Source organism: Scardinius erythrophthalmus (genome assembly GCF_964197995.2).
Source record: "Scardinius erythrophthalmus genome assembly, chromosome: 23".
Classification (NCBI taxonomy): domain Eukaryota; kingdom Metazoa; phylum Chordata; class Actinopteri; order Cypriniformes; family Leuciscidae; genus Scardinius; species Scardinius erythrophthalmus.
The window spans coordinates 20864380-20891929 of record NC_138243.1 but is presented as its reverse complement, the minus strand read 5'-3'; the positions used below and the strand labels follow the sequence as shown (position 1 = coordinate 20891929).

At 36.6% G+C, this 27550-nt stretch overlaps 2 protein-coding genes across 3 annotated transcripts in view; both read left to right on the top strand.

The window, feature by feature from the left end:
• Positions 1-496: 496 nt before the first annotated feature.
• On the top strand, positions 497-8387 carry dgat2 (diacylglycerol O-acyltransferase 2). The gene is made up of 8 exons (XM_081353617.1): positions 497-818; positions 1561-1689; positions 1841-1948; positions 2079-2149; positions 4658-4862; positions 5810-5984; positions 6565-6767; positions 7952-8387. The coding sequence occupies exons 1-8, from the start codon at positions 779-781 to the stop codon at positions 8104-8106; spliced, it is 1086 nt and encodes a 361-aa protein (XP_081209743.1). The 5' UTR covers positions 497-778; the 3' UTR covers positions 8107-8387.
• Positions 8388-10700: 2313 nt separating this feature from the next.
• uvrag (UV radiation resistance associated gene) overlaps positions 10701-27550 on the top strand; it is a 113449-nt gene continuing 96599 nt past the window's right edge. For both annotated transcript variants that reach the window (XR_014029288.1, XM_081354493.1), the window contains exons 1-6: positions 10701-11051; positions 16988-17105; positions 17768-17802; positions 24501-24662; positions 26792-26866; positions 27042-27127. Coding sequence is in view for 1 of the 2 variants with exons in the window: in XM_081354493.1 (XP_081210619.1) it covers positions 10944-11051; positions 16988-17105; positions 17768-17802; positions 24501-24662; positions 26792-26866; positions 27042-27127 (584 nt within the window). In the remaining variant the exon portion in view is untranslated. The remainder of the gene's footprint in view (positions 11052-16987; positions 17106-17767; positions 17803-24500; positions 24663-26791; positions 26867-27041; positions 27128-27550) is intronic.

Sequence of the window (27550 nt, the reverse complement as noted above, 5' to 3'; positions counted from 1 at the left end):
GCGCCATGTATGAAAGTGAGGCTGTGAGGGATAGACTGTATCAAAAGTTGTACAAAGCTCCTGGCTAGATAACTTATAATTTTCCACTGCTCATGTTGTCTGGAGTTTTTTTTTGTCAACTGATATTTCGTGGAAAGATATTTTTGCAGTGCTTCGTGAGAAGAACAATCAAAAATACATTAAATAACAGTAGCTACAGCCCACTGAAGAGATGTATGTCTATTCCTCACATCCTCGCTTTTATTCCAGTTTAAAAAGATGGTGCTGCTGTGAATAAGGTCTATACTTCATAAAGTTAAAATATATGAGATTAATGTGTGTTTTTATATAGAGTGGACAATCAGTGTTGGTCATTGGTCAATAAAGTCTGGGGGAGGGGCTAAAGTATCTTCCACCTGATTGGCTGGGGGCCCATCCCCGTCCAGTTTACCTTGACCAACCTTTAAAACCTCCAGATCAAATGAAGCGATTACCAGTCAGAGCCGAGTAGGGTTGACAGCTACAGCCACGAGCCAGCTTGCCTGTTATCGAAAATTTATCAGACAGAATCATTTTTTTTGGAAAGTTGACAACCTTTAACAACGTCTTTATTTCTGACAGCGAAGGCGGTTACAGTTTGATTGACAGCGCTTTCGATACTCCTCCTCCAGAGGCGCTTAAATGACAGGCGCGCGCATGTGAGCTCGCGTTGATGCCAGGACAGAGAGGGATGCTGTAGAGCAGCTCAACTTCCACCAGCGAGACTTATTCTGTTTAATTTATCATTCGTGCCTCAACCATGAAGACCATACTCGCTGCATATTCCGGTGTCCATAAGGGTAAGTAAAAAAAAAAAAAAAAAATATATGTATATATATATATATATATATATATATATATATATATATATATATAGTAATAAATGTGAAATAATGGCTGTTTTGCTCATTTAATTTGTTGTTCAAATTTGTGTGTATACATTTTTATATAGCCTAATTTAGAGTATTTATATATAAATATGAAATAATTTATTCCATGTTAGTTTTTGTGTAACAATCAGGTGGTCATAGTGAGATTCTTGGAGGTATTGAGCGGTTACAAAGTCTGCACCGTGTTCGGTGAATGAGAGGGATACTAAAAGTGTTACATGAGCATCAGTCTCTTACTTCGCAGTGTGACTAATGTTTGTTGTTATTTTCAGTCTGTTAAGAAGGGATTAAGTTGTCTTGTGATCTGATTCTAAGGGAAGTGTGTGTTTTAGTGCTGTATGTCTTAATTGTCTTTTCTGGTGGGGCTTTTTGAACTGTGTAAAATGTGCGTCAGTTTTGTGAATAATGAATGAGAGGTATTATGGTGTTGGTTGTGTGCTCTGATTCTTAGGATATAAAAGCAAAGATCTTCCTGTTAAAACACATTCAAGTTTTAACCACAACTGGTTGTTACTGGTCTTTTACTTCTTTGTCACAGTCATGATATGCATGACATTTATTCCTAGGCTTCAGACAGGCCTATAGTGTTGAGAACAAGCATTCCCACAACATTAAGCTGGGTAATTCCGATTGTCCTTTAAATCCCGTGTAGGCTCAGGCTCCAGCATCCTCTCTGCCTTATATGACCTGCCGTCCGTCCCCTGGCTGACACGATCCAAGATCGTGAAACATCTGCAGATGATCTCCGTCCTGCAGTTTGTCATGTCATTTCTTGCCATGGGTGAGTGGAACAGTTAAGTTCTGTACGAGACTTAAGTCGAAGGCTTAGACGAGAATTTACAATGTAGGACATTGTGCTGCCTTACTGAACTCACTTACATGAATTATTTTTGTTGTTTATGAAACGTCAAGTTTACTTTTTGCTCTTCTAGGCATTGGCTGCTCTCTGCTGCTTGTGTACATGTTTTGCACTGACTGCTGGGTAATTGCCGCCGTTTACACTGCCTGGCTCATCTATGACTGGAACACCCCAAAACAAGGTAAAGATTTCAGTCTTCTCTTCCATGATTAAAGCGCATCATGATTCAATCTGTTCAGAAGTGTGGGATGCTTGTTCCGACTGTGTTTGCATTTGTTTTCTATGTTAATGTTCCAACATCTTTATCTTAGGAGGCCGCAGATCGACCTGGGTGAGGAATTGGACCGTGTGGACATACTTTAGAGACTATTTTCCCATAAGAGTGAGTGACTTTACATCTTATACAACATTACGGCTTAGACACTGAATAGCTAATAGTTAGGTAAATACAAAGATAAGCCTCAAACTGGAGTTATAAAATGTATGGACTTTGCAAATCTGAAAGTACAAATCCTTATAGAGTCCTGCAGAGTTTAAGTATAGATTTAAAAGGGACACTTCACACAAAAATGAGTCGGTCATTATTTAGCTTCATGTTGTTCTAAACCTGCTTGACTCTCTTTCATCAGAAAATACGCTATCGGTCAAAATTTTGGGGTTAATAAGATTTTGTAATGATTTTGAAAGAAGTCTCTTATGCTCACCCAGACTGCAGTTATATAAGCAGTAATATTGTGGAATATTATTACAAGTTTTCTATTTCAAAAAGTTATTTATTCGTGTGATGAAGCTGAATTTGACTCCAGTCTTCAGTGTCACATGACTCTACAGCAATCATTAATATGTTGATTTGCTGCTCAAGAAACATTTCATATTATTATCAGTGTTTATATTTATATTCAATATTTTTTTGGAAACTGTGATACATTTTCCAGGATTTGATAAATAGTAAGAACATAATTTATTTGATAATAAGTCTTTACTGTCACTTTTGATTGATTCAATGCATCTTTACTGACTCCATCTTTTGAACGGTAGTGTAATTTGCATATTCTGACTAGCATGAAACGTGTAAACATGCATTGATTAGTTTCGTCCTGTTCTTTTCTCTCCTTGATATTCTTGTTGGGTTTGGTGGATCTTGATGTGAGCTGTAAGACTGATCAGTAGAAGCTTAAGCACTTGTTTTTCTGTTCGTCTTGTGTCTTACTTCTGATATATGAAACAGAGCACAGGGCTCCATAGAACAAAGGTGAAACAGGAACTCAGACACAGATTGGAATAAAACAAATACCTGCTTGAGGAACAGAAAAGTTAACTGTGACCTCTTTGACACACTTCTCTATAAATTCAATCTATAAATATGGTACTATATAAATGCAAATCTTAATTTGAAGTATTCAAATTTAATTAAAACCATTAATACAAAGGACTCTCACAAAGGAATGCCCTGCCTAGGCCAGTTGGCTTGGACGTTTACCTTGCAGTACACGTAGTGCATTTAAGTCACATAAAGTTTAAGTGTGTGCCAGCAGTGATAAGAGTGAGGATAAATAAGGTCAGCAGTGATTACAAATTGGCTTAATGAAAAGTTTGATATATGATATGATATATATGACATATATAAGAATGATTAACATCTGATCAATTTCAAACAAATTTGCTGATAAAATGGGTTCATTAAGAACTAGATACAATTAGAACTATAGATATTATAGATATACTTTTTAAAAAAAGACGCAAATGCATCACAGAATGAGCCGATGCAACACATGTTGTATATTCCAAGTGTTCTGGGGTTAACACTTCAATTTAATATCATGTACCCCCCCCCCAGAACACTTGGAATATATGATATGTGTCGCATGGGATCTTTCTGTGATGCTTTTGTGAGGTTTTTTTTTAGAAAGCTTGATGCTGGTCGCTATTCACTGCCATTAGGTCCATAAAAGATGAAAATCACCCTAATGCCATAGTCACCCTCATGCCATATGCCCTTCAAGGTTTTAAGCCTTTAAGGTGTGGTCATTTTAAGGTGTGGTCAGGGCGAATTTTCATGGTCAAAATCATCCATTCATCATTTCATTTATGAATACACGCAATTGTGAGGGCGAAACCTCACCCAGATTTCTGAAGAGTTCAAGGTGGTCACGAGATTTAGCCGTTACGACCAACAGAAACCTTGTTTTGGCAACATCTTGGCAACTACTCACAACACCATATTATTATGGAAAGAATAATATTACATTTTTTTAATAATAAATGTGTTGTTTTGAGTGTAAGATTTTAAGTCTTGGACTCAAAAGCATACAAACGTACACAAGACTAGACTTTCTCTTAGCCTCCTCCAGATGGTTATACATCTCACCCCGACACAGGATTTGTCTTAAAACCTTTGATTTATTCATCCGTTAATGTCATTATGTAACACTGACTGCTGTTTATGTAAGGATAAGCAGCTCTTACGTTTGTACAGCTTCTTGTACATACTCATTCACTTCCTTGAGAGGCTAACCGTTGCTCTGTTATATCTGCTGCAAACATTAATACCCATGGCATGTCTGTCCTTAATTATCTGCTAAAAAGAATATGTACTGTATTAGGACAGCAGATAAGTGCTTAATGATAATTTCTGATAAGAAAATGTGTTCTTGAACAATATAATGTACACACGCCTTTACTTAGATAAAGTGTCAATACTGAGACCTATGTCCTAAATCCAGGAAAACAGGTCTTTTGAAAATGCAAAATATAGCTATTAGTTATTTAATAAGTTAAGTTAATAATTTCTCACTGTGAAATTTCAGCATCACATCCTATATTTATAATCGCATAGTAAACGATGCAAATTAACTAATCTCCTGCTACATTTTTCTCTGATTATTTGCAGCTTATCAAGACGCATAACCTGCTTCCTAGCCGAAATTACGTTTTTGGCTACCATCCTCATGGCATCTTCTGTTTTGGTGGTTTTTGTAACTTCGGGACAGAGGCCACAGGATTCTCCAAGATATTCCCCGGAATTAAGCCATCTCTTGCCACGTTGGCTGGAAACTTCCGGTTGCCAGTGTTTAGGGATTACCTGATGTCTGGAGGTACCTATAGCTGCACTACTAGTAGCATTTTATGGATTAAACCATGCATTCATTGTTTGCAATTGCATCATGTATCAGTGAGTGAAGAGTAAACTTTCTCAATGCAGGAAGTTCGTTTTTTGTCTGATTAAAAAGAGGACCATAGTTGTTCTCTGTGGTGTAGATAAGAATCCTGTAGTCAAGGACCTCTGAGCTTTGTCCTATTGCGTACAGAGACACAGTCCAGCATGCGCTGATGTCAATATTTTTTGAAGAACTTCTGTTGAAACCTGCCCTATGTACCCACTGATTGATAGACTATTCTTCCACCCTCTTATAAGAAACAAACAGCAATAGTTACTTAAACTGTCAAACAAATATTTTCCTTATAATATAATATAAAATGATATGATATAATATAATATAATAATACAGTTTTGCCATCTTCTGCTTTAAATGATTGTGCTCTTTAAAGCGGGATGAATTCTAACTGGCTGTCAGAAACAAAATCGGACGTGAGCTGTTCCATAAATGTTGTTTCTTATGCGGAAATAGCGTTAAAAAAGCTTATATTTCAAGCTGGATAAGACATGTGCATGTGCAGTCTTATGTGCGCACATGAAATGGAAGTTGCGATATCTTTTCTTTCCTATTGTGACGAGCGAAATGGCTTCTCGAACAAGAAAAAATGTAGGATTGGACTTGATTTTGTCCATTGATTGGATCGTTGTTGTTGGCTCATGCGAGTGACAGGTTGTCCCGCCTTCGTACCAGTAAACACATCATCAGAGAAGAGAAAAGATGAGATGTCTCGATTATTTTAAAACGATTTATTTGTTTTAGTTTGACATTTTTATGATTTAATTAATTATCTTTTCATTGTCTCAAGAAGAGCCCCCTGCATGAACCCATTTGGGATACAGTAAACGTTCACCAAAGTTCTGACACTATACCCTTCCGTTTCTCAGGTATCTGCCCTGTAAATCGAAACTCCATTGACTACCTCCTGTCTAGTAACGGTACTGGCAACGCCGTGGTCATCGTGATCGGAGGGGCTGCAGAATCTTTGGACTGTGCCCCGGGGATGAACGCCGTCACGCTGAAAAAACGCAAAGGCTTTGTGAAACTGGCCCTCAAGCATGGGTGAGAACCGCAAATCATTTTCCCAGTATTGTTTACTTCAGCACTAGTGGTTCAAATCGATCAAATTCAGTGTGCTGTTGAGGCTAGGTTTATACTGGTAGTAGCTTGAGTTTTGCCTGAAGTTCTTAGTCTTTTGATGCTTTCAGTTCTGTTCAGGTTTTCTTGGTCATCATCAGTAAATGGCAGGGTTGTTGCAGGTGAAGTAACACAAAGCCTTCAGAAATAAGCACTTGTTGGACTAGCAAAGCAGTTTGGAGTGAAGTATTAAGCCAGTATTTTGTGAACAGAAATGTGGAGAAACAACAAGAACTCTGCCAATATTTGTGCTCTGAATGGAACTACATCATTACAAAGCAATGCATAATAATGCACAGAAAATCCCTAACTATTCAAATCTCAAAGAAGCTTATAAGATAAGTGCTTTTGAATAAATTCCTAAAATAGGACTTAACTCTCTCACAAGATTTTGTGAAAAAATTAAACTGATTCTTAAATTGACTATTGCATATTGTCTTTGTATTTCAAAATGTGTATTTCCTTGTCATTATGATAACTTTTTAACTTCTTGTTCCAATCTCAGTGCTGATCTGGTGCCCGTCTACTCATTTGGTGAGAATGAGGTCTACAAACAGCTTATTTTCAACGATGGTTCTTGGTGGCGTATGGTTCAAAAGAGGCTTCAGAAGATGTTAGGCTTTGCCCCGTGCCTGTTTCATGGTTGTGGATTGTTCTTCCCAGAGTCATGGGGTTTTGTACCTTTCTGCAAACCCATCACTACTGTTGGTGAGTAACACCACATTTGTCACCAAACAGATGTTTTATGGCCATATTTTCTCTAGGTAATCAAGATTTTTTATGTTAGCCTTTTGCTAAATTACATAGAGTTCGATAGAGTAATACAGTTGTAATTTATTAAATTATTCAACCCCCATTGCAAATCAGCTTTGTTTGCAAAATGTATAGACTTTCAGCTTTTTGCAACGAACAAATCAAACAAAAGTAATTTAAATTGCTTAACAAAACAAATGTTTCAAGTGGTTTCCCCAAATTCAACTGAAAGTGCATCTTTTAATGACTTAAGAAGTCTCAAAATTATTCAACCCCCTGAATAGAATACCTCACAACAGGTAAATTCTTCAAAACAGGTGTTGTCTCAAGCACACCTGATGCAACTAATCAAGTGCTTCATTAGTTGCACCAGGTGTGCTTGAGCTAGAACACATGAAATATCATGAAATCCCGTTTGCAGCAGGTTATAACAGCAAAACGGTGTTCTACTAAGTACTAAAGATGCTTGCCATAAAGGGGATTAATAATTGTGAGATTGCAGAAGTCATTAAAAGTTGCATTTTCAGTTGAATTTGGGGAAACAACTTGTTGTGTTGAGCTATTTCAATTACTTTTGTTTGATTTGTTCATCGCAAACAGCTGAAATTCTGTAAATTTTGCCAATAAACCTGATTTTGCAGTGGGGGTTGAATAATTTTGATTACAACTACAGTGTCCTACACATATTAATTATATTTAAATACCAGCATTAAACCTGTAAATACATAAGTAAATATATATATAATGTGTGTATGTGTAAGTGTGTATGTATGTATGTATATATATATATATATATATATATATATACTTATGTATTTACAGGTTTAATGCTGGTATTTAAATATAATCTTAATTTAATTTAATTTAAATATAATTAATATGTGTATATGTATATTTGAATTGCACTAGATATTCTACTTATTCTATGGGTTATGCTTGGGTTATAATGAGACATACCTAAAATAGCTCAAGGACAGCCTCTATGTTGATAGAACTGCTCTTTCAGCTTACGGTCGATATTTGCTGACATCAGAATCCCAATAATGGTTAGAATTTAGACTTTTGTTGACATAAACTTGGTTTAACTAGTGTTTAATGTTCTGTAGATGAACTTGATGAAAAATGTTTCTCTTCTACAGTTGGTGAACCCATCACAGTTCCAAAAATCGAGGAGCCGAGTCAGGACGTCATAGACATGTACCATGCTATGTACATCAGGTCCCTCAAGTCTCTCTTTGACAATTACAAGGCTCGTTTTGGTCTAAATGAGAGTGACATCCTTCTAATTCAATGAAAGAAAGCATTGATGAATAGTAATAACTTTATAAAAGAACACTCTGGAGCATCCGCCCCCTAACTAAAGTGCCTGTTCAGAGAAGATGAAAGAAATCAATGCGGTTTCTATTCATTCAATAGTGTAAACTGTACTGAAATGTACTGTTCTACATGGGATGTTAATCTAGCCTGTGTCACTTCTGCTCATTGCCACTGGGTGGCAATCCACAATAAATACTTTGCAGACTGCTGCCAAGTATAATCTAGATTTCTCAGATGGTGGATGAATATTCCTCTATATATGGCAATATATGTATATATATATATATATATATTAGAGACATATATACAGTATATATATATATATATATATATATATATATATATATATATATATATATATATTACAAGTAATGTATTAAAGATTTAATTTAAATGCTGTACTAGATAAAAGTGTTTGCCCCATTATATTATTTTTAATGCAGAAGCAATGCAATTATTGGGAGTTTTGCCTTACTAAAAAGCCAAAGGGTGGTTGTGTAACCAAAGAGTGGAGGTGGATTTTGGCCTTTTTTTTATATAGAACCAAAAAGGAAAATTGTGATTCAATTGTTGGAATAATACGCTGGAATGAAGGACAGGATATTTTGCTTTTAAGAAAATTATCCCTTTTTTATCATAGCTCGAAGGTTAAAGAGGAGGTTAAAGTGAAGTCTAGAAGGTGAAGATGATAATGAATACCTGTAAATGTGTGATGGTACAGTATTATAAGAATACTAATGAATGCTGGTCATTTTTCTGTAACACTATTGATAATTTACCACAGAAGTATTAATTTAGCATATATACAGTAAGGTGCACATACATGCTTTGTTAAGCTCAAGCAAATCGTTTACCTACTGAGTTTGCAGCCTTGAAATAAGATCAGTTTTCACCATAAATCCTTACATGACATCAACATTTGTCCCAGTTACAAGTATCAGGTCATTATTCCAAAAGCCTCAAACATGTGTTTGCATGCCAAATCAAACAAGCCTTTTTTTGAACATCAATTAACCTGAATTCAAGTGCCAAGATGTATGTACATGTATGCAATCATATTTGAGAGAATACATTTTTTATTGTGATTGTGTATTTAAATGGATTCAGGGGACCTGCAGCTCTTGATTGGTGGATAAGCAATACATGCTGACATTTAACCAAGGATCGTGACTTATCGCCTTTTAAGTTGTGAATATGCAATAAATGCTGCAGTTTCCATCTCTGATATCAGCCTTCATTTATGTCCATGAAATACTGATTCTTTGAATTAAACTTTTGTATATTTTCAGAATAAACGTTTATGGAAAAGTATCATGTGCTGTCTTGTTTTGAGCTACAACACTGTCTTTGAATGACACATAACAGCAAATGTTCTCTTATTCCAGTTTTAAAACCCAGCCGTGTTTTTTTTTTTAATCAGAGATTTATGCAACAGTTCCAGATTATTAGTCCAAAGTCCATGGGTCATGTAAGATAGTTCTTTAAATTAATCAATAAGGCTGTAGTGTAAAAAAAAAAAGGTTTGTAGGGCACAAAAGTGTAACTGCTTGGGACTTCTTATTTGATTGGCTTATAGTGAGGTGGGGCACATAGCCATGAATGAAAGATTTTGAATTATTTATCTAGGTCACTAATTGTTTACTTTTTATGTTAAAATATTGATTTCACAAATGTAATAAACTGAGGCCATATTTTATGTTTAACCATTATGGTATTATTTTACCCCATATATCTTATTTATTTATTTTGCTTTTCTCTTTTTTGCTTTTAGTTTATTTTTTTTCTGGTGTAGTGAGTAGGCCTATGCATGATTAATAATTTAATCTGTAAGGACTTTATATATATTAACATGCAATGTTCTTTTAAAATTTGATTGCAATAAAAAATTAAATTAAAATAAAATGAAAGATTCTTTTAAAATGAACAGACATTAACTATGTCACTCTCCCCCCAAAATCCTTTACATTTTCTTTACATAAATTGACATTTATTGAATCATTATGGACAATGCTTCATTGCATTTTCATATCAAATTGAATTAAGGAGGAAGGAAAAGTTTACAATTTGGCTTATTATTAGTTAAGTTGGGCAATGGCTCCCCCTTGTGCTTCATGAACACTTCTACTTCATATAATACTAATACTAATAATAATGATAATGATAATAATAATACTAATTAAAGTTATATATTGATTATTAATAAAAGTCATATATCGATTCACTAATTTGTAGCAATTTAGAAAAATAAAAATCTCTTTGTTCAGCGCAGTACACTTTATTCGTTTTATAAGTACGTGGAACAGGCTCGTTTATTGCAACTTATTTTATGCTCGTATCAATGCAATGCTCACCCAGATATTGCATTAACGAGAGAATAAACGGTCTTCATTCAGCGGTCCTGATCACGCTACCCCTCGCTTCCTCATTTTTGTACGAACTAGAGCACAGCATGAGTTTCTAAAGGCCTCCTCCCGCCCTTTTCCATTTGATTGACAAGCTCTACACCAATCAACGTAGAATACGCATTTACGTCACCAAGTTTCTGTTTTAGTGACAGCTTCCTCAGCAAATAGGCACGAAGCGAGGGTTTGCCGATCAAGGTCGCGGTAATGGCTTCCTAGGCAAGACTTACTTTGTTTATGCCGCTGTGGGGACGCTAGTAGCTGCGTTTACTGTGCTTAATGTACATTATAATACAAATCTGCACGTTTTTGAAGAAAGCTCAGAATCTGACACCTTCGTACCGGGAGTTTCTCGCCGATGGGGCTGAGTTGTACGGCTGAATGAGGCTATCGCCTATGGTAGCGTAGAAGGATGAACTCAATCGCCGGTCGGGATCTCGCAGTGTCCGCTGGAGCTGTCAGCAGCAACCCCGGAGCAACGTCCTCCAGAGTCCTGCATGTGGAGCTCACATCACAACAGGTAACGTTACACCTGCAGCTTCCAGCCTTATGTTCCATATGTGCGCGCGAATACCTAGCGGATCTTCTTGTGCATGTGTCACATGTCACCGGATGATCATAACACTGGGCCTCCATGTCCAGTCAAGCTCTGGTCCACATTTATGAATGCAGTGGGGGTTGAAATACACATTTCGGAAGCAACTAATAAGACTGTGTTAATAATAGAGCGCTGGCTTGTTCATGCCAGAAATATACACCAGAGCGGTTTCACAGTGTAGTGTAGTCTTGTCACTGTGAGTCTCCAAACTCAAAACACATACACAAAATAGACCAGACAACGTCCTAACATTTATTATTCATGCTTAAAAGACCTTGAAACTGGCTAGGAAGGCAGTGGTGGTGCTGTCTTATGGAGTGAGCTGTGCTTATCTCAATTGCTCTGCAGCTTGACAGCACTGACTTAAATGACTGTAAATGATGTCATATTTACACATTGGCACACATTGTTTGGGGGCTCTACAAAGAAAAACCCTTGTTATCAATGTTTGGTTCATTTGGTTTCATGTTACAGTCTATTATTGACATTTTAACGGTTTATCAAAAAAACAACAACAAAAAAACAGTTATATTTATGATGATAGGATGTGTTTTATTTTTTTAGTTTATATTAACATACCTTTTTATTAAAAAGTCTTTGCAATTAAGGATTTTACAAGTTGATATAATGCTTGAGATTGCTGTTAGAGAGTAGTTGTGATTGTGTGTGTGTGTTGTAACAATTGCAATGGTGCAATGTTGCACAATACACAGTGCACATACATGTCCTGAATCTGTCCTAACTCAGAGTGTAGACCTCAGTTTTGTGGAATGATAGTCATGGCCTGCAGCAATCGTCTGTTTAATCACATCACTGGTTCCCGTGAAGTGTTTTGGGGATCGCAGGGTTTCCTGTTAAGCAGTGTCTGTTGATGACTTGGCATTCTGTGCAGAGAAATGTTGCATTACTTAATGCTGCAAACATGGGGCTGGAGTTATGTTTTAGCTTGGCTTTAAGTAAAGAGCGGTTTCTTGCAGGAAGAACTCACTCTGAATCTTTGCTATATAATATAATACAACATATTAAATATTTAAATTTAAGTTTTTATAGACATAAATATGTACTGGTATAAACTGCAGCACATGAAAATATACTAATGGCAATGTGAATATTCTAAATCTAATATTGCCATTAGTATATTTCTGTGTCCTGCTGCAATATATACCTGTAATATTGATGCTGTCAAATGCAGGTATAGAAGGATGCTCGTAATCACTGTATGTTTTGAGGGCTTCATGCAGAGTTGTATGATAAATTAAAATAAAACCGAAATTGTGATATGGCTCAAACACAACATGCACCAACTTGTAAAGGAAAGCACTTATATAAACTGCCTGTTGTAAAACAAAAGAAAACTTTAAAGGCTCCCTGCCCCAGACTTACAAACACGCACAATAAACCTGAACTTTTTTCTACAATCACATTTTTAATTGCAAACACAATTTTTATCAGAAATAAACATTCTCATTGTTGAGCGCATCTGATTGGACAAAAGTCTATGTAGTGCAAGTTGAGTCATCAGTATATATTTAGTCCATTTACAACAAAAATTGTCATCTTCACCCTTTATTCTAATATTATTAAATATTTGTAAGCATATTGCGTAGTTGCGCTTAACTGGAGTCAATTGTTTTATTTGTTATAATGCAATGACACATGCCAAATTGTGTGGACAGTTTTTGGCCAGGCTTTCATACAAAGGAATTATGAACACATGCAAAAACAAGAGAGGACCTACGAAAAATGAATAACTGATTGTGTAGCTGTAGTTTGCCTCTTTTTGCCAAATCTTTTTTTCATAAATACTATAACCAAGTTTAGTTTTTTTCTTCAATCAGATTTTAAAGGTGCAATGCGCAACATTTCATGTTAAAAATACCCGTTTTTCTAACCCATACATGCTTAAACAATTGCCTAATGGGCTGAATGAGCCCTTCTCTGATCACTGCGATTGCCTCTATAATCCTGTACAGTAAAATAAATAAGAGGGATTCGGGACGGAATGAGTGTGCACACCTCTGGTTGCAGTTTCGCTTGTCGCCAGAGGGGGCATAGTTCTGCAAAAACTCAGAGACTTGCGCAATGCACCGTTAAATAAATATAAAACAATTTACTCATATTTGATGGTTTAATCGAACTTCTGGGGTCATTAACATCCCATTTGGACATTGCTTTTGGTCACTATTGTATACAAGTTAATTTTACAAGATTTTACACGTAAACTAGCAAAGAAATGGTTTCAAACCTAGTAGACTTGAGTTGAAGGTACAATTGGTGATTCTCTACAGAAACATTTTTATTATGCTGGTTGAAGTCTTGAAATCACTATGCTAAGCGGTCTAAATGTATCATTTGTGGAAGGCGTAGGACCATAAACTGTTCGTTCAATCATTTCATTCGGTTCGAATGAAATGAAATGTGTGCCCTGTCAGTCAACTTGGGTTTGCATACCTTTGCGCAGATAGTTGTTGACGTTCGTTATTGTAGTACGGTTACTCACTGTAAGTACTGTAAAGTTTTCTCGCTGGTGAATGACTCATGATGTAATCCAATAACGTCGTCTCTGGTCGTCTCTCTTTTGGTCTTGTCGCGTGTTTAGGAGGAGGCGTGGCTTTGGACGGCGATTTGCAGGGAGGGTGGGTTCATATGCTTTCAATGCTAGCAGGCTAAATTTAGCATTTCCCAGATCACCTATTGCACCTTTTAAATGCCAAGGTCTTTCTTATGATGGTGATCTCGAGTGGCCTGTTGCATGAAGCTGAACAAACTCTTGAGTTTCAGAGTAGGTTTAGAGTAGACAAAACCATACAAATCAAACCTGGTTTAGATCAGGTTCATCAGGCTCACAACGCTCAATATAAACGGCCTCTGTCAACTCAGGTTTGATCCAGAGTTTGCTCAAACTAATCTCAAATGTACCTGGGTAACAACTGAAATCGGCTTCGTGCAACTGGCCTCAGTTCTGCTTTTGTTAAAAATGGCATGACTGTTATCAAAAACACTGAAATGTGAAACCAAATGTGAAGTCCCTATCACATGATGGGGGTTGTTAGAGCTTGTCACACCTGTCTGAGGTTTATTTGACTGGAAATGGTTATGACATCAATTTCTTTGGTAGTTACACAGTCACTCTTATTGCCTGAGGCAAAGTCTTAAAGGACCACAGTTATGGACTACAGATAACCTCGTTCACACCCTTGAACACCATTCATTTGTTTTCCGGCAGAAGAGCATTTTTTGTTGTTCAATGTGATATGATTTATCAAATTCAGAATGAAGTCATGCTTGATGTTTCGGTTTCATTTTTTAGCTGTTTGAAACAGCTGCAAAGTGCAAACTGCCTAATAAGGGAAAGTTGATCGCTTGTTTGTTCCTGTGCTAATTAAGTAGCCTGTTAACCTACTAAAATTTACCATTCAACCTCTACGTTTCATAGTATAGGACAAACTAACCCTGGATATTCCTCAGTGTTTTGTTGTCTGAAACAAGACAGAAATGGGGGAAAAACTGAACAAAGTGTGGTGTTGTTCCTGTAGCTTCAATAATCCTGTGGGGCATCCCATGACTTAGATTTAGTATTTAATGCCTCACGGTCGGCACTGGAAATTCTTTGTGGCTGGTTGTGATGAAAGCTGGTCAGGTGAAGACTTCAGTGAGCTGAACTCTCAGATTAAGCGTTTCATTGAAACGGATGTGGCCCTGTGCCTAAATCTGGCCCTTGTGAATGGTAACTGGACTTTCTCTCCATCTCATTTTGTGTAGTTTAGGATGACAAACTTGATGTATCTGTTATTTATTCATGACCTTAGTTTTTTTTGTTCTTTTTGTAGTAGAGGTAGGCTATTTCATTATTGTGCTGACAGCACCCTGTAGGCCTACTTTACAAAAAGGTTTTTAATGCCACAGAATCACAATTATGAGGATTATCCACTTCTAAAATATAAAGAATAATGCTGTGTTTTCTCATGTATCTAGTGGTTGACCAATATATTGCCAATATCTGCCAATGTTTTTCAGCTTATACATTTTTCTGTTTGGACAATGTTTTGGAATTAGAATTTTTATTTTGAAGCGCCAGTGCCTAAGCGTCCAGTTCCCATTCTCTGTCTTCATTAGTTTACCATCTCTGTTTAACAGTTCTGTCTAATACATTATTAGATATTATTACAGCTGTTAAACAAAGAAAGTAAATGGTAAATGAAAAAGTATCCTCATTTCACCCTCAAGTTGTTCCAAACCTGCACAAAAAATATATTTTGCCCAGAATGGTACCAAACTTCTACAGTAGTACAAATAGGTTCTGTAAGCACATAAAAGTCCTGGCAGAAAGCGATGCATAAGGATGTAGTGTAACGACAAATTATTGTTGACAACTTAGTGTTCACTAATAATTGTTGCAAACTGGTACTACCAACAAAATATAAGTACATTTCTGGAAATGGGCATCGTTACACTACATCCTTTTACGTGCTTTTCCCAAATAATGGAAGTGACCTCGACGTCCGGGTTAGCGGTAGCATGAGCCATCAGGCAAGTGTTATTTAAATAAACTCCTGATGTACTTACAATCTTTCCAATGCCTTGTTTTATGAGTACAGAACCTATTTGTACTACTGTAGAAGTTTGGTGCCATTCTGGGCATTATCAGTGGGGTAATTTATCAGATACAACCTTGGATCCATTAGCGCCTGCACTAAGCCATTCGGCTGATATCTCTAAATAAGCTCTGACTTTAATAATGTTCGACCTAGGGAAACAAAGCTTCTGGGGGGGTGTTTGGCTCGAGGTCATGGTGCAAAGGACCCTAGGTTGATTTTACTCTGAACCATCCCTTTAAAACTCATCTTTGATCACCAGAATTACATATTTAAAAGTTTGTTCCTTGGAAAAAAAATTCTTCATGCCTTAAAATAGCTTGAATGTAACTCTACACCCGTGTATCATTTAGTATACGTGGTTCTATGAATATGCAAATTAGCCCCTCCTCCACTCACTCGCACCAGCTCAGAGATCCACTCATTGATGATCATTGACGTGATTGGTTACAAGGTAGTTTGTGAAGTCAGAAACACCAGCAATTTCAAACTGCGTTTTTGAGTCTGTCGTTGGTTCACTGCAGTTTTAAGGAGAAAATACTCAGCAATGGTGTTGACTTATGAATTTGTACATGGTTTATCTTAAAGCACATTAAAAGCACCACATAGACATATAAACAACATTAAAAGCTTGATTTACACAGGGGTACTGTAAGAATTAGTGGACTAGTTGTTCAGGCAACATCCCTTCTGCGATCATATCGTAGGCCTTTCTTGTTATCTTATTTTTAACCAAAACTCTTATATGGTAAACCTTTCCATGCCGACTCCTTTTTTCCCCCTTGGCTCCTTCAAAGCAGTGGATTTGTGCCCAATGTGCAGCAGTGATGCCATGTTTCGGTCAGGGTGGAGGACTTGGATTTAAAGTGACGTGATGTGAGACTCACAATGATGTTTTGTGCCTGTGTGTTGGTCTGTTCCTGTTCACTGTCAGTTGCTTGTGATGGAAAACGGAGAACTGCAAAACATTCAGAATTTAGCGCGTTCAAGATGACATCACCTAGTCAGAAAAAATCGTGAGAAATATCTGAGATATGTCATGATGTATTCCCAACTGCCGCTTAAATGGCACTCTCAAAAAACCATCGTACACGCATTACTTTGAAAGATTAAATCTTTACTGTTTGATTACATGAAAGTGTGTTCCCGATGAGTACGCATTGATGTACAGATTATGAAAGTAGTAAAGTATATTTGAAAGGCCTCTCTAAAAAAATGTGATTGTCTTTCTCACTAAATGTCTTTCTCTCTTTGTCCCAACAGAGGCGTTTACGTCACTTGCGGAGCATAGCGGCCCGTAACATTGTGAACAAGAATGGCTCTCCTCTGCTTGACACTTACTTCAGCCTTCACCTCTGCCAGGAAGAACGGATATCACGAGGTGACTGATGCTAGCTGAGCTTGCTGGTACTCTCTGACTGTTTGCTTAGTTTGCTTAATTTAGTACTTAAAGCTGCAGTGCGTAATTTCTTTGTCAAAAGTGACACCAAACAAAATCGCAGAAAGTGACTGTTTTAAATTTTTTTTCCAAACATTCACCCTGTCTTCCATATCAAGGAGATGGCCCCACCCCTAAAGTCACGCTATTGGTTGAGCTGTTGTCGGGGTGATCGGACTGCTCATATAAATAGTACAATGTTTTGATAGCAACTTAGTGTTTACACTTCACACGTTCGGGGACATCAACCCACAATTTGTGTACTTGGTTATTTCTGTGTATTTTGCAGTTGGAAATTAAAAGCCAACAGTTGCTTTTAAAATGAATGGCACAATATACCCTTTCCCTTCTCTTATGGATTGTAATGTAGTAAAAGAGCTGGGATGGTTGTAGTTTTTGTGGAATTTATTTTTTAGCATTTATTTGAAATAGAATTTTTTTGTAACATTACAAGTGTCTTTACTGTCACTTTTGATCAAATTAATGTGTCCTTGCTGAATAAACATATTAATTTCTTTAAAAAAATGATTGAATTTTAGTGTGCAAGTCACTCTGGATTTAAAAGCTTTTGGATGACTTCTAACTTGCTTCTTTTCCTTTTCCAGATTTTTATAAGAGTGAAGTCATCCGAGACTCATTGGTGAGTGCTTTTGTTTTCATTGGTGTTTGGTCATGCGATTTAATGCTTATTATTTCAAATTTGTGAAATGGTAGACGGCGCACAGCATATCAAAGCCTAGTTGCGTGGTGTAGCTTAACATGTTATAGCGTCGCATATCATATGTTCTTCTACTGTAGGATAATAAAAGTGAATGTCTTTTAGTTGATTCACCAATGTCCTTAATAGCCTCATGGGACTGCTGAAAAATTAACAATGGTAGCAATAGCTTTCATAGTTAATTTATTACTGTTAAACCATAATAAATATGGGGTCTTTGGCGAAAAATGTCCTCCCAATAGAGAAAAGTTTAGCTCAGCAAGAAAACAAATTAGAGGGAACATTATTTGTAACCACAAAGCCATAATCTTCAATGTTCTGTGTTTGTATTTTAGCATAAAATAATTACATACCTCATCTTTAAGATCCAATTAATCCTTTAATCAATTCGCAGTAAAATGTACTATGGTAACCAAAATTTCTGCCAAAGGCATCCACAGATATTAATAAATAAGATAAAATGACAAAATAAATATGACAGAAAGATTCTTTGTGTCTTTCAGAATCTTTGTGTCATATTTATTTTGTCATTTTATCTTATTTATTAATATCTGTGGATGCCTTTGGCAGAAATTTTGGTTACCATAGTACATATAGTGTACACTCACCTAAAAGATTATTAGGAACACCATACTAATACTGTGTTTGACCCCCTTTCGCCTTCAGAACTGCCTTAATTCTACGTGGCATTGATTCAACAAGGCGCTGAAATCATTCTTTAGAAATGTTGGCCCTTATTGATAGGATAGCATCTTGCAGTTGATGGAGATTTGTGGGATGCACATCCAGGGCACGAAGCTCCCGTTCCACCACATCCCAAAGATGCTCTATTGGGTTGAGATCTGGTGACTGTGGGGGCCATTTTAGTACAGTGAACTCACTGTCATGTTCAAGAAACCAATTTGAAATGATTAGAGCTTTGTGACATGGTGCATTATCAGAGGATAATAATGAAGTAGCCTTCAGAGGATGGGTACATGGTGGTCATAAAGTGATGGACATGGTCAGAAACAATGCTCAGGTAGGCCGTGGCATTTAAACGATGCCCAATTGGCACTAAGGGGCCTAAAGTGTGCCAAGAAAACATCCCCCACACCATTTCACCACCACCACCAGCCTGCACAGTGGTAACAAGGCATGATGGATCCATGTTCTCATTCTGTTTACGCCAAATTCTGACTCTACCATCTGAATGTCTCAACAGAAATCGAGACTCATCAGACCAGACAACATTTTTCCAGTCTTCAACTGTCCAATTTTGGTCAGCTCGTGCAAGTTGTAGCCTCTTTTTCTTATTTGTAGTGGAGATGAGTGGTACCCGGTGGGGTCTTCTGCTGTTGTAGCCCATCCGCCTCAAGGTTGTGCGTGTTGTGGCTTCACAAATGCTTTGCTGCATACCTCGGTTGTAACGAGTGGTTATTTCAGTCAAAGTTGCTCTTCTATCAGCTTGAATCAGTCGGCCCATTCTCCTCTGACCTCTAGCATCAACAAGGCATTTTCGCCCACAAGACTGCCGCATACTGGATGTTTTTCCCTTTTCACACCATTCTTTGTAAACCCTAGAAATGGTTGTGTGTGAAAATCCCAGTAACTGAGCAGATTGTGAAATACTCAGACCGGCCCGTCTGGCACCAACAACCATGCCACGCTCAAAATTGCTTAAATCACCTTTCTTTCCCATTCTGACATTCAGTTTGGAGTTCAGGAGATTGTCTTGACCAGGACCACACCCCTAAATGCATTGAAGCTACTGCCATGTGATTGGTTGATTAGATAATTGCATTAATGAGAAATTGAACAGGTGTTCCTAATAATCCTTTAGGTGAGTGTATGTCCAGTTAGGACATGTCATTTTTTCAATAAAGACATTTTAATTAAGGAGTGCCTCGGCTACCAGAGATTTTTTCTCCACACTGCACCTTACATATAGTGTATTTAACCATAAAGTGTATTTGCACAGTCAATTACTGGCTACAGGCAGCATTAAACCATAAAAATTAAATGATTGTTTATTGCTTATGAATTTCCAATATTTTCATTAGCATGGGGTTTCAAACTTTTTAATAGCAAGGAGCCCTAAACAATACCCTTGTGAGATAAATTCTTTATTAGGCTTATAATATAATAAAATATAGACCTAATATAATATAATATAATGTAAAATAATATAAAGTATTTGAAGTGATTTAATATATCAGATTCAGCATGTGTGTAGCTTAGAGGGAATATTGGTTACAAACAATCTGTCCGACAACAGCAACCAATGTTGCGAGTTTGGGCGTGGAACTATCTGTTTGACCAATCAATGCCAGATGGGGAGGTAAATGGGGAAACCTGTTTGAATTGAAAATAGTCATTTTTTGGTGTTGGTAGTGCAGAAATTACACACTTCACCTATTCATTTTATTGCAGACATCAACAGCAGGTGCCATCATATTTAGTCATAATAAGGGTTGTAATCATGCTAAAAGAAGACTGACCTAGAGCAGACCTGGCAGTGTATGTAAAAGGCAATGTCCTCAAAACCAAAAGCATGAGGACTTCATCTTTACACATATGGCAAATCTACACAAAAAGGCATTGCTACAGCTCCCAGCACCACTGCGTCATTAACTGATATAAAACAGGTTTGCTAAATGGACTTTTTTTGGGGTCACACCGGCAACCTTTTACTTTTGAAACGATTCCTTATTTTAGTTCACCAAGAAGGCCTTCGAGCCACTAGAACGGATGTGGCTTCCTTCATTGACGACTGGAAAGCGGTTTAATGACTGTGTGGTCACTCTGTCCGAGCCTGTAATTCTGTTGAAAAACATTGATGCATGGCAACTGCTAAAATGAGAAGAGAATAATAACACAACACCCAAAAGCAAATGATCGTCAGTAATGTGATTTATACACGATTAAAGGCTCTGTTCTTTTCCGTTACTCTGACTGTAATGGATGTTTTGATGATAATAGTGATGATATGAAATATTGTAGGCTATGACTAATGTATTTATTAGTGTTTTCACATGAGATGACACCCTCAAAGACAAGTTTATAGCTGGAGGGCTGTTCTTGTGTTATTCTGGGTGTGCTTTTCTCTCTATTTATGGAGTAGGCAGAGCTGTATTGAATGCAGTTGTTTATTATTAAATTTACTAAACGATGATCATGTAAGTGTAATATAATGGAGAGTGATCTTTTCTTGTCCTCAATGTCATATCTTTGACCGTGATGAATTGATTCAGAGCTCTGATTCACAGCGTCATCATCACTCAAAATGTGAAGTGTCCATGCGGCACTTTTTATGCATTGAAACGTTTTAGAAAAAATATGTAAGTTAAATATTGCTTTTATTACTATATATTGCCATATTGATTTAATCTAAAAGTATTTCTATATGTATATCAGGGAACTACACTAACCTTTTCCACTGGTGGCACTTGCGCTACTAACTTTTTCAGTTACTGGCGCAAAACATGATTTGGTCGCACAAATTATTTAAAGTAAGCCGCTCTGGATAATAATGAACAATAATGAAACTATTACATACAGATGTGCTTTTTATTTTACTTGCCATCTTTTAAACCACATGCCTTCTTGTTTTCTTTAACATTGGTTGGGAATGGGATAGATTTTCTGCTAAATGGATTTCAACAAGCTATGGGCACAGATGGGCAGACTCCTGAACTCTTAAGTAGTGATGCACCGATGTGAAAATTGTGGTCGATACCGATAATAACCGATATTAATATTGCTGTTATGGCATAAAACAGTAAAAAAAAAAAAAAAAAAATAACAGGAACATTGTGTACAATTAAGATAGGCTACTTAATTTATTATTCCAATTAGGGTTGGGCGATATGGCAAAAATATCGTTTCACGATTTTATCACGATTATTTTTTATGTTGGTTTTACTATTTTGTGACTGAGCATTACAGCCAAACTAATGTCCATATTTTAAAAACAAAGCCTTAGGTAACAAAACATATATTAAAAAATGGCAGACAGGGGCAAAGATAAAAATATTTGTCATTATTTTCTTTGTTATTAAATATTAAGATCAAAGATACACATTACACATACACAACTTAATATACAAATTAAATAAACAGTGTTTTATGTTTTCAGCTTCAGTAGGTGTATTTAACAGTAGCATTGAAGAAAGTAATTAAATTAACAAATATGAAAATAAAACAAAATAGACTTCACTGTATAAATTATACGTTGATAAATTTTATTAACGTTAAATAGTTCTCCTAAAAATTCAAATTGTCATAATTTACTCTCTCAAGATGTTTTAAACTCGAATAAGTTTCTTTCTTCTGTTGAAAATAAAAGATATTCGGAAGAATGTGGGTAACCAAACAGTTGATGTACTCCTGTGACTTTTCTCCTATGGAAGTCAATGGGGACCAGCTACTGGATAGACACATTCTTCAAAATATTAATATTAGAAAAATATTAGAAGGAAATTAATACAGGTTTGGAACAACATTAGAGTGCGTTAATGATGAGATATTTTTTTATTTTTGGGTGAACTATCCCTTTAAGGACAAGCGGCAGCGTGTTTACTATTGCTATTGTCTCTTTAAGAGTTGCGCGCAAAGCGTCTAATATACACGCATTTGACAAGCAGATTTACTAATTTTTCTCAAGTTTTCTTTCACTTTAGACATAACCGACTTTGTTTATGTAAACCTTGTGTGTATTTAACAGTATAAGCACAATACGACTCGAAAGATAACTTAGTCCAGTATCCAGGCACTGGTAGACAGGCTTTTAGTGCATGTGAGCTTCACATGTACGCGCTGAGGAACGCACACGTTAGAACACGTTAAAATATAAAACGTTAAATACTAAATGTAAACTATAGCCCGTCAATTTTCATTTTACAATTATCTTCTCTATCTGTGTGCGCGCGTCCGTGTTTGTGAGAGAGAGAGAGAGAGAGAGAGCCGCTCGCGCAGCACCATAGACGTGCAGCACTGATACAGGCTACGTTTTAATCTAAGTAACGGTCGTGGGGCTGAAGTTTTGAATGCGCAGAGCACGTTATAAAACGTAGGCCTGTTCTTAAAATACACATTTCTGTTTTAATAAATGCTCATAGTAAATCATAGCATATTGCCTAAAACAGGTACAAAAATAATCAGTGATACATTTGCGACCCATTCAAAATTAGGGTCGCAATGGCATTTCAAAAGGTCGCATATGCGACCATTTTGGTCGCAGTGTAGTTCCCTGTATATGGTACTTATTTATACAAACAAAGTCTATATACAGAGTACACACACACACACACACGGTTTCACAAAGCTTAAGCCTATTCCCAGACTAAAATACATGTTTGAGCTGTTTTACCGGAAAATAACTTGAATGACTAAAAAATGTCAGTGCCATTGTTTTGTCTCAGGATGCACACCAGTTTTTGCAAACCATGTTTTTATGTGGAAGGCATTTTTTGATAAAAGCTGCTTAAATATCCTAATTTAAATGGCCTAGTCCTAACCGGGCCATCTTTTGTGAATTAATGAATATCATCCATCCATATATATGAATGTATATGTGTATGTGTGATATGTGTACGTGTATTCAAACATGCTAAAAATCTTACAGATTCTGCAAAGACTATTTTAATGTAACTGGTACTGTTACACAAATCTTTTCTTTTTTAACCTCTAACCTTCTTGCCCCTCTCTGCCTCCTTTTTTGTTTCTTCATTTCCCTTCCTTTCTGGTCTTCCTGTACGTCCTTCCGGTCTTTCATGTAATCATGCCTTCATTTCAGCCCCTCTGGTGGTCATGTTGAATGCTGTTTTCAGTGTTTTGTATTCATTTCTGCTGACCTAGTCACTGCGATGGCAGTTTTGTCAGCTGCATGTCCTCTTGGAGAAAGACCCTCTTTAGCCTCCAGACTGTATGACGGGACAGTTTTGGAAATCTGTTTCTGCTGTTAGTCTTTGAAAGCTTGGCGTGCTGCGTCATTGACTGTGCTGATAGGCCACACTTATGCATTATTAATAAAATCGACATGTCTAACAGCCTTAATTGCTGGTCTATTGGATCATATATTGGCTGCATTTTTGGCTGTATTAGTTTATTAATGCCCAGGCAAGATCTGCTAGCAGAGATGTTACTGACAAAGTACCCTGCAGGGTCGAAAATTAATACGGCCATCCGCACGCACGCACTTTATTTACATTACAACGTGAGGTACACAAAGGTAACACTACATTACAACATGAGGTACACAAAGGTAACACTACATTACAACGTGAGGTACACAAAGGTAACGCTACATTACAACATGAGGTACACAAAGGTAACACTACATTACAACGTGAGGTACACAAAGGTAACACTACATTACAATGTGAGGTACACAAAGCTGCGCTCTTGCGAAAACTCTGCAATGAATCTTTTATTGACATCTTTGTTGGTTATAATGGAAGGATTCGCGTTTTGAACAGTGTTGAGCAGATTCTGTCTAATTAAACATATCTGGGTGGCCATTGCCTTCGCACGCTTAACAGATATGTCTGATTGGCTACAAAAATTGTAAAAATAAATGCACTTAAAGCAACTGGCTATAAACCCTGCTCCTGCTAATTTTTTGCTTGTATATTTTTCAGAACCCGACATGGCGGAGTTTAGATTTTGCCATGCTGCCGGACCTCTTGGACATGTCTGTGTCGTGTTTTGTGGTGAGAATATGGGGTGGGAGGGAAGAACAATACCAACTGCTTATTGAGTGGAAGGTCAACCTAGATGGGCTCAGATACACAGGACAACAGGTGAGTAGTCAAATATATAGCCTATATATTCAAACTTGCCTCTCTTGCTTTCCTTTTAGTTACCATCCATTTATCTAACCATCTAGTTTCCTGAAGTGTTTTGTTCTAAGATTTTATTTAACTTTTATGAGGGGAACTTTTTTAAAGTGCCCCTATTATGCTATTTTAAGTTTCCTAATGTTGTTTTGGAGTGTCCTACAACAGGTTTACATGCATCAAAGGTCAAAAAACTGTTTCATTTTCTCATAATATACATTTGCACATCACCACATTTTCAATGATTCTCTAACGACTCTCTAGTCTAGTCTCTCTTAATCCCTCCTTTCCGCGAGCTACTCTGCTCTGATTGGCCATACAGCTCAGTCTGTTGTGATTGGTCTGCCGTGTGCAGCACGCGTGTCAGAAACCAAAATGCCCATTGCCATAACAACGTTAGCTCTGCTTGTCCTGAGGCTTCCTACACCGTAACCTAAAGACGTAACGAACAATGATGTCGATTTTTACCATATCAATCCTAGCGCGAGTCCGTTGATGAAACACTGGAAGAACTAGTTATTCAACCCGAACCTCCATTGCAAGGACAACTCGAGCAGGACGTTTCTCAGGGATACACTACTCAGTTTGAGGCACATTATGAGATGTTGCAACTGTTGCAGTTCCTCACCATCAGCATTAACAAGTGCATGTCCATCAACAAACCGATTATTTTACTTGTACTTATTTATTTAGCTAGTATTTTTCTAATTTATTGCGGTGAACATATGGAAACTGTATCAATAACAGTGCATACATTAGTCGAGCCCTAGCGTGAATGACTGATGTAACATAAACGGTGGTAAAACAAATCGTGCTCTTGTTTTACGATGGCAAAACAAATCTTAATGTTTCCTCAAAGTAGCGAGAACGACAGACAATCTGCATTAATAAACACAGCTATAGGTAATAGTGGCCCACAACTGATTAGCAGAAGTATTTCAGTAAGACAGTGATAACGTGAGTTAACCAGTTAGCAGGAGACCAACGCAATATAAAACTCAAAACTAAGTATTTTGAACACCATCTTTCAAGATTAAGCGGTTTGCGAATCCTGCATTGAACTCCGAGATTTGAGAAGCAGTCGTCAGTAAAATAAAGGGATCACAGCAAAAGTTTAGGATTATACTGCTGTGGTATCATGGTAAAGATGAATTTTAACCACTGATTCTTCACATGCTCGTCCTTGGGGAGTGAAGAAAACTGGCTTTACCTTCACATTGTAGAGCAACAGCGTCTTCTCCACATGATGCTATCCAGTATCCACAGGAATCAGCTGCTGGTTTGGGGGTTCAAGTTTTCCCTGGTGTCTGCGCACGCAATAAGTGGGTGGGCAATATGCTAATATTTCGTCTTGACGTCACAACGAAGCGGCTTATGACTCGTTTGAAAAACGATTCATTGACTCAAGAGTCGACTCTTTCTTTTGAAAGACAATAACTTTATATACGGTGCACTTTTAGATTTATAACATTGCAGGATGTTTTCATTCACTTAGAACTGTTACACACTACATGAAAGTTCATTTACAAAAATCCATAATGGGGCACTTTAAATATTTTTCGAATTTTTGAGTAACATTCCAAGTACAATATGTATAAAATCACTTTTATATTAAGTTTATGTTGAGTAATTGTAGTAGCAATAATAATTATAATATTTATTATTATATTACACTGTAAAAAAAATAGCAGTAGAAAAACTGGTATATTCTGGAAAAGGTATTTTCTGCAGAAAAGTTTACGGACATATTTTCTTAAACCCTAAAACACAACGCAATGCATAATTCAAAATATGGGTAAAACACCTGTGAAAAATCAATATGGAAAATTGCTTCATATAAGGCTGTACATTGAGTCCTATTTTTACAAATTATAATTATTATATACATATTTTATATATAATTAAATTAATATTAATATATTAATATATATATATATATATATATATATATATATATATATATATATATATATATATATATATATATATATATATATATATATATATATATATATATATATATGCTTCAGGTTCATATCACAACCCCAAAATCCTTTAACATTTCTCTTTTCTCTGCTTCTCTTTTTTTTTAGATTCGCTCCAGAAATCCAAATGAGATCATCTTTGGACTGAACGATGGCTACTATGCAGCTGAGTTTGATCAGAAGGTATTGTTCAAACTCTCGGAATGGGTTCCAAAATAAATTCCAGGCTATCTTCAAACCTTGTCATCTATCAGAGCTCGAATTCACTTATATCTCTTGGGTTTTTCAACCTGTAGAATCTTTCATATGGTAAGAAGACACTCTTTGTGAAGCTCATGGACTGTTTTCTTTCCCACAGGAGAATTCTGACAAGAAGAAGAACAGTTTGCTCCAGGTGGACCAGAGCTCTGTCAGAAACTCCTACAGTGTTTTCTCTTTACTGAGGTGAGAGAAGACTCAGTGGAACATATCATGGAATTTTTTTTTTTAATTTTACTTTAACATTCACAATTCAATGCAATCAAATACTAAAATCCTACAAAAGTGTAGAGTATGCCCATTTTGAATGCCCAAATTGCCATATATAATAAAATTGAAGATCTCTTTTGATTAATAATACATCTGCAGTACTTTGACTGTATTGACACATCGCTGACTATTGGGAAAAGAATTGGAATTTCATTCCTACAAGACTAGCATTTGCTCTTAACATATGTTCAGCTCCAATTGTAAAGTTCCTCAGTTACTTTCCAGAATTGTATTATCTTCCCTTTTGAGACCCAGAAGCAGTTCCCATCATCAAGAAAAGTTCCTTTCCTTGTCCGCCAGATAGCGCTCTGTGTTTTTTCTCTCTTTCAAATTGGACCC

Bases quoted from the DNA above. Each gene is read 5' to 3' on its own strand.
- dgat2 (XM_081353617.1), top strand. From the start codon at position 779: ATGAAGACCATACTCGCTGCATATTCCGGTGTCCATAAGG. The intron at 1,949-2,078 runs GTAAAGATTTCA...TCTTTATCTTAG, and splicing joins CTGGAACACCCCAAAACAAG to GAGGCCGCAGATCGACCTGG. The intron at 6,768-7,951 runs GTGAGTAACACC...TCTCTTCTACAG, and splicing joins CAAACCCATCACTACTGTTG to TTGGTGAACCCATCACAGTT.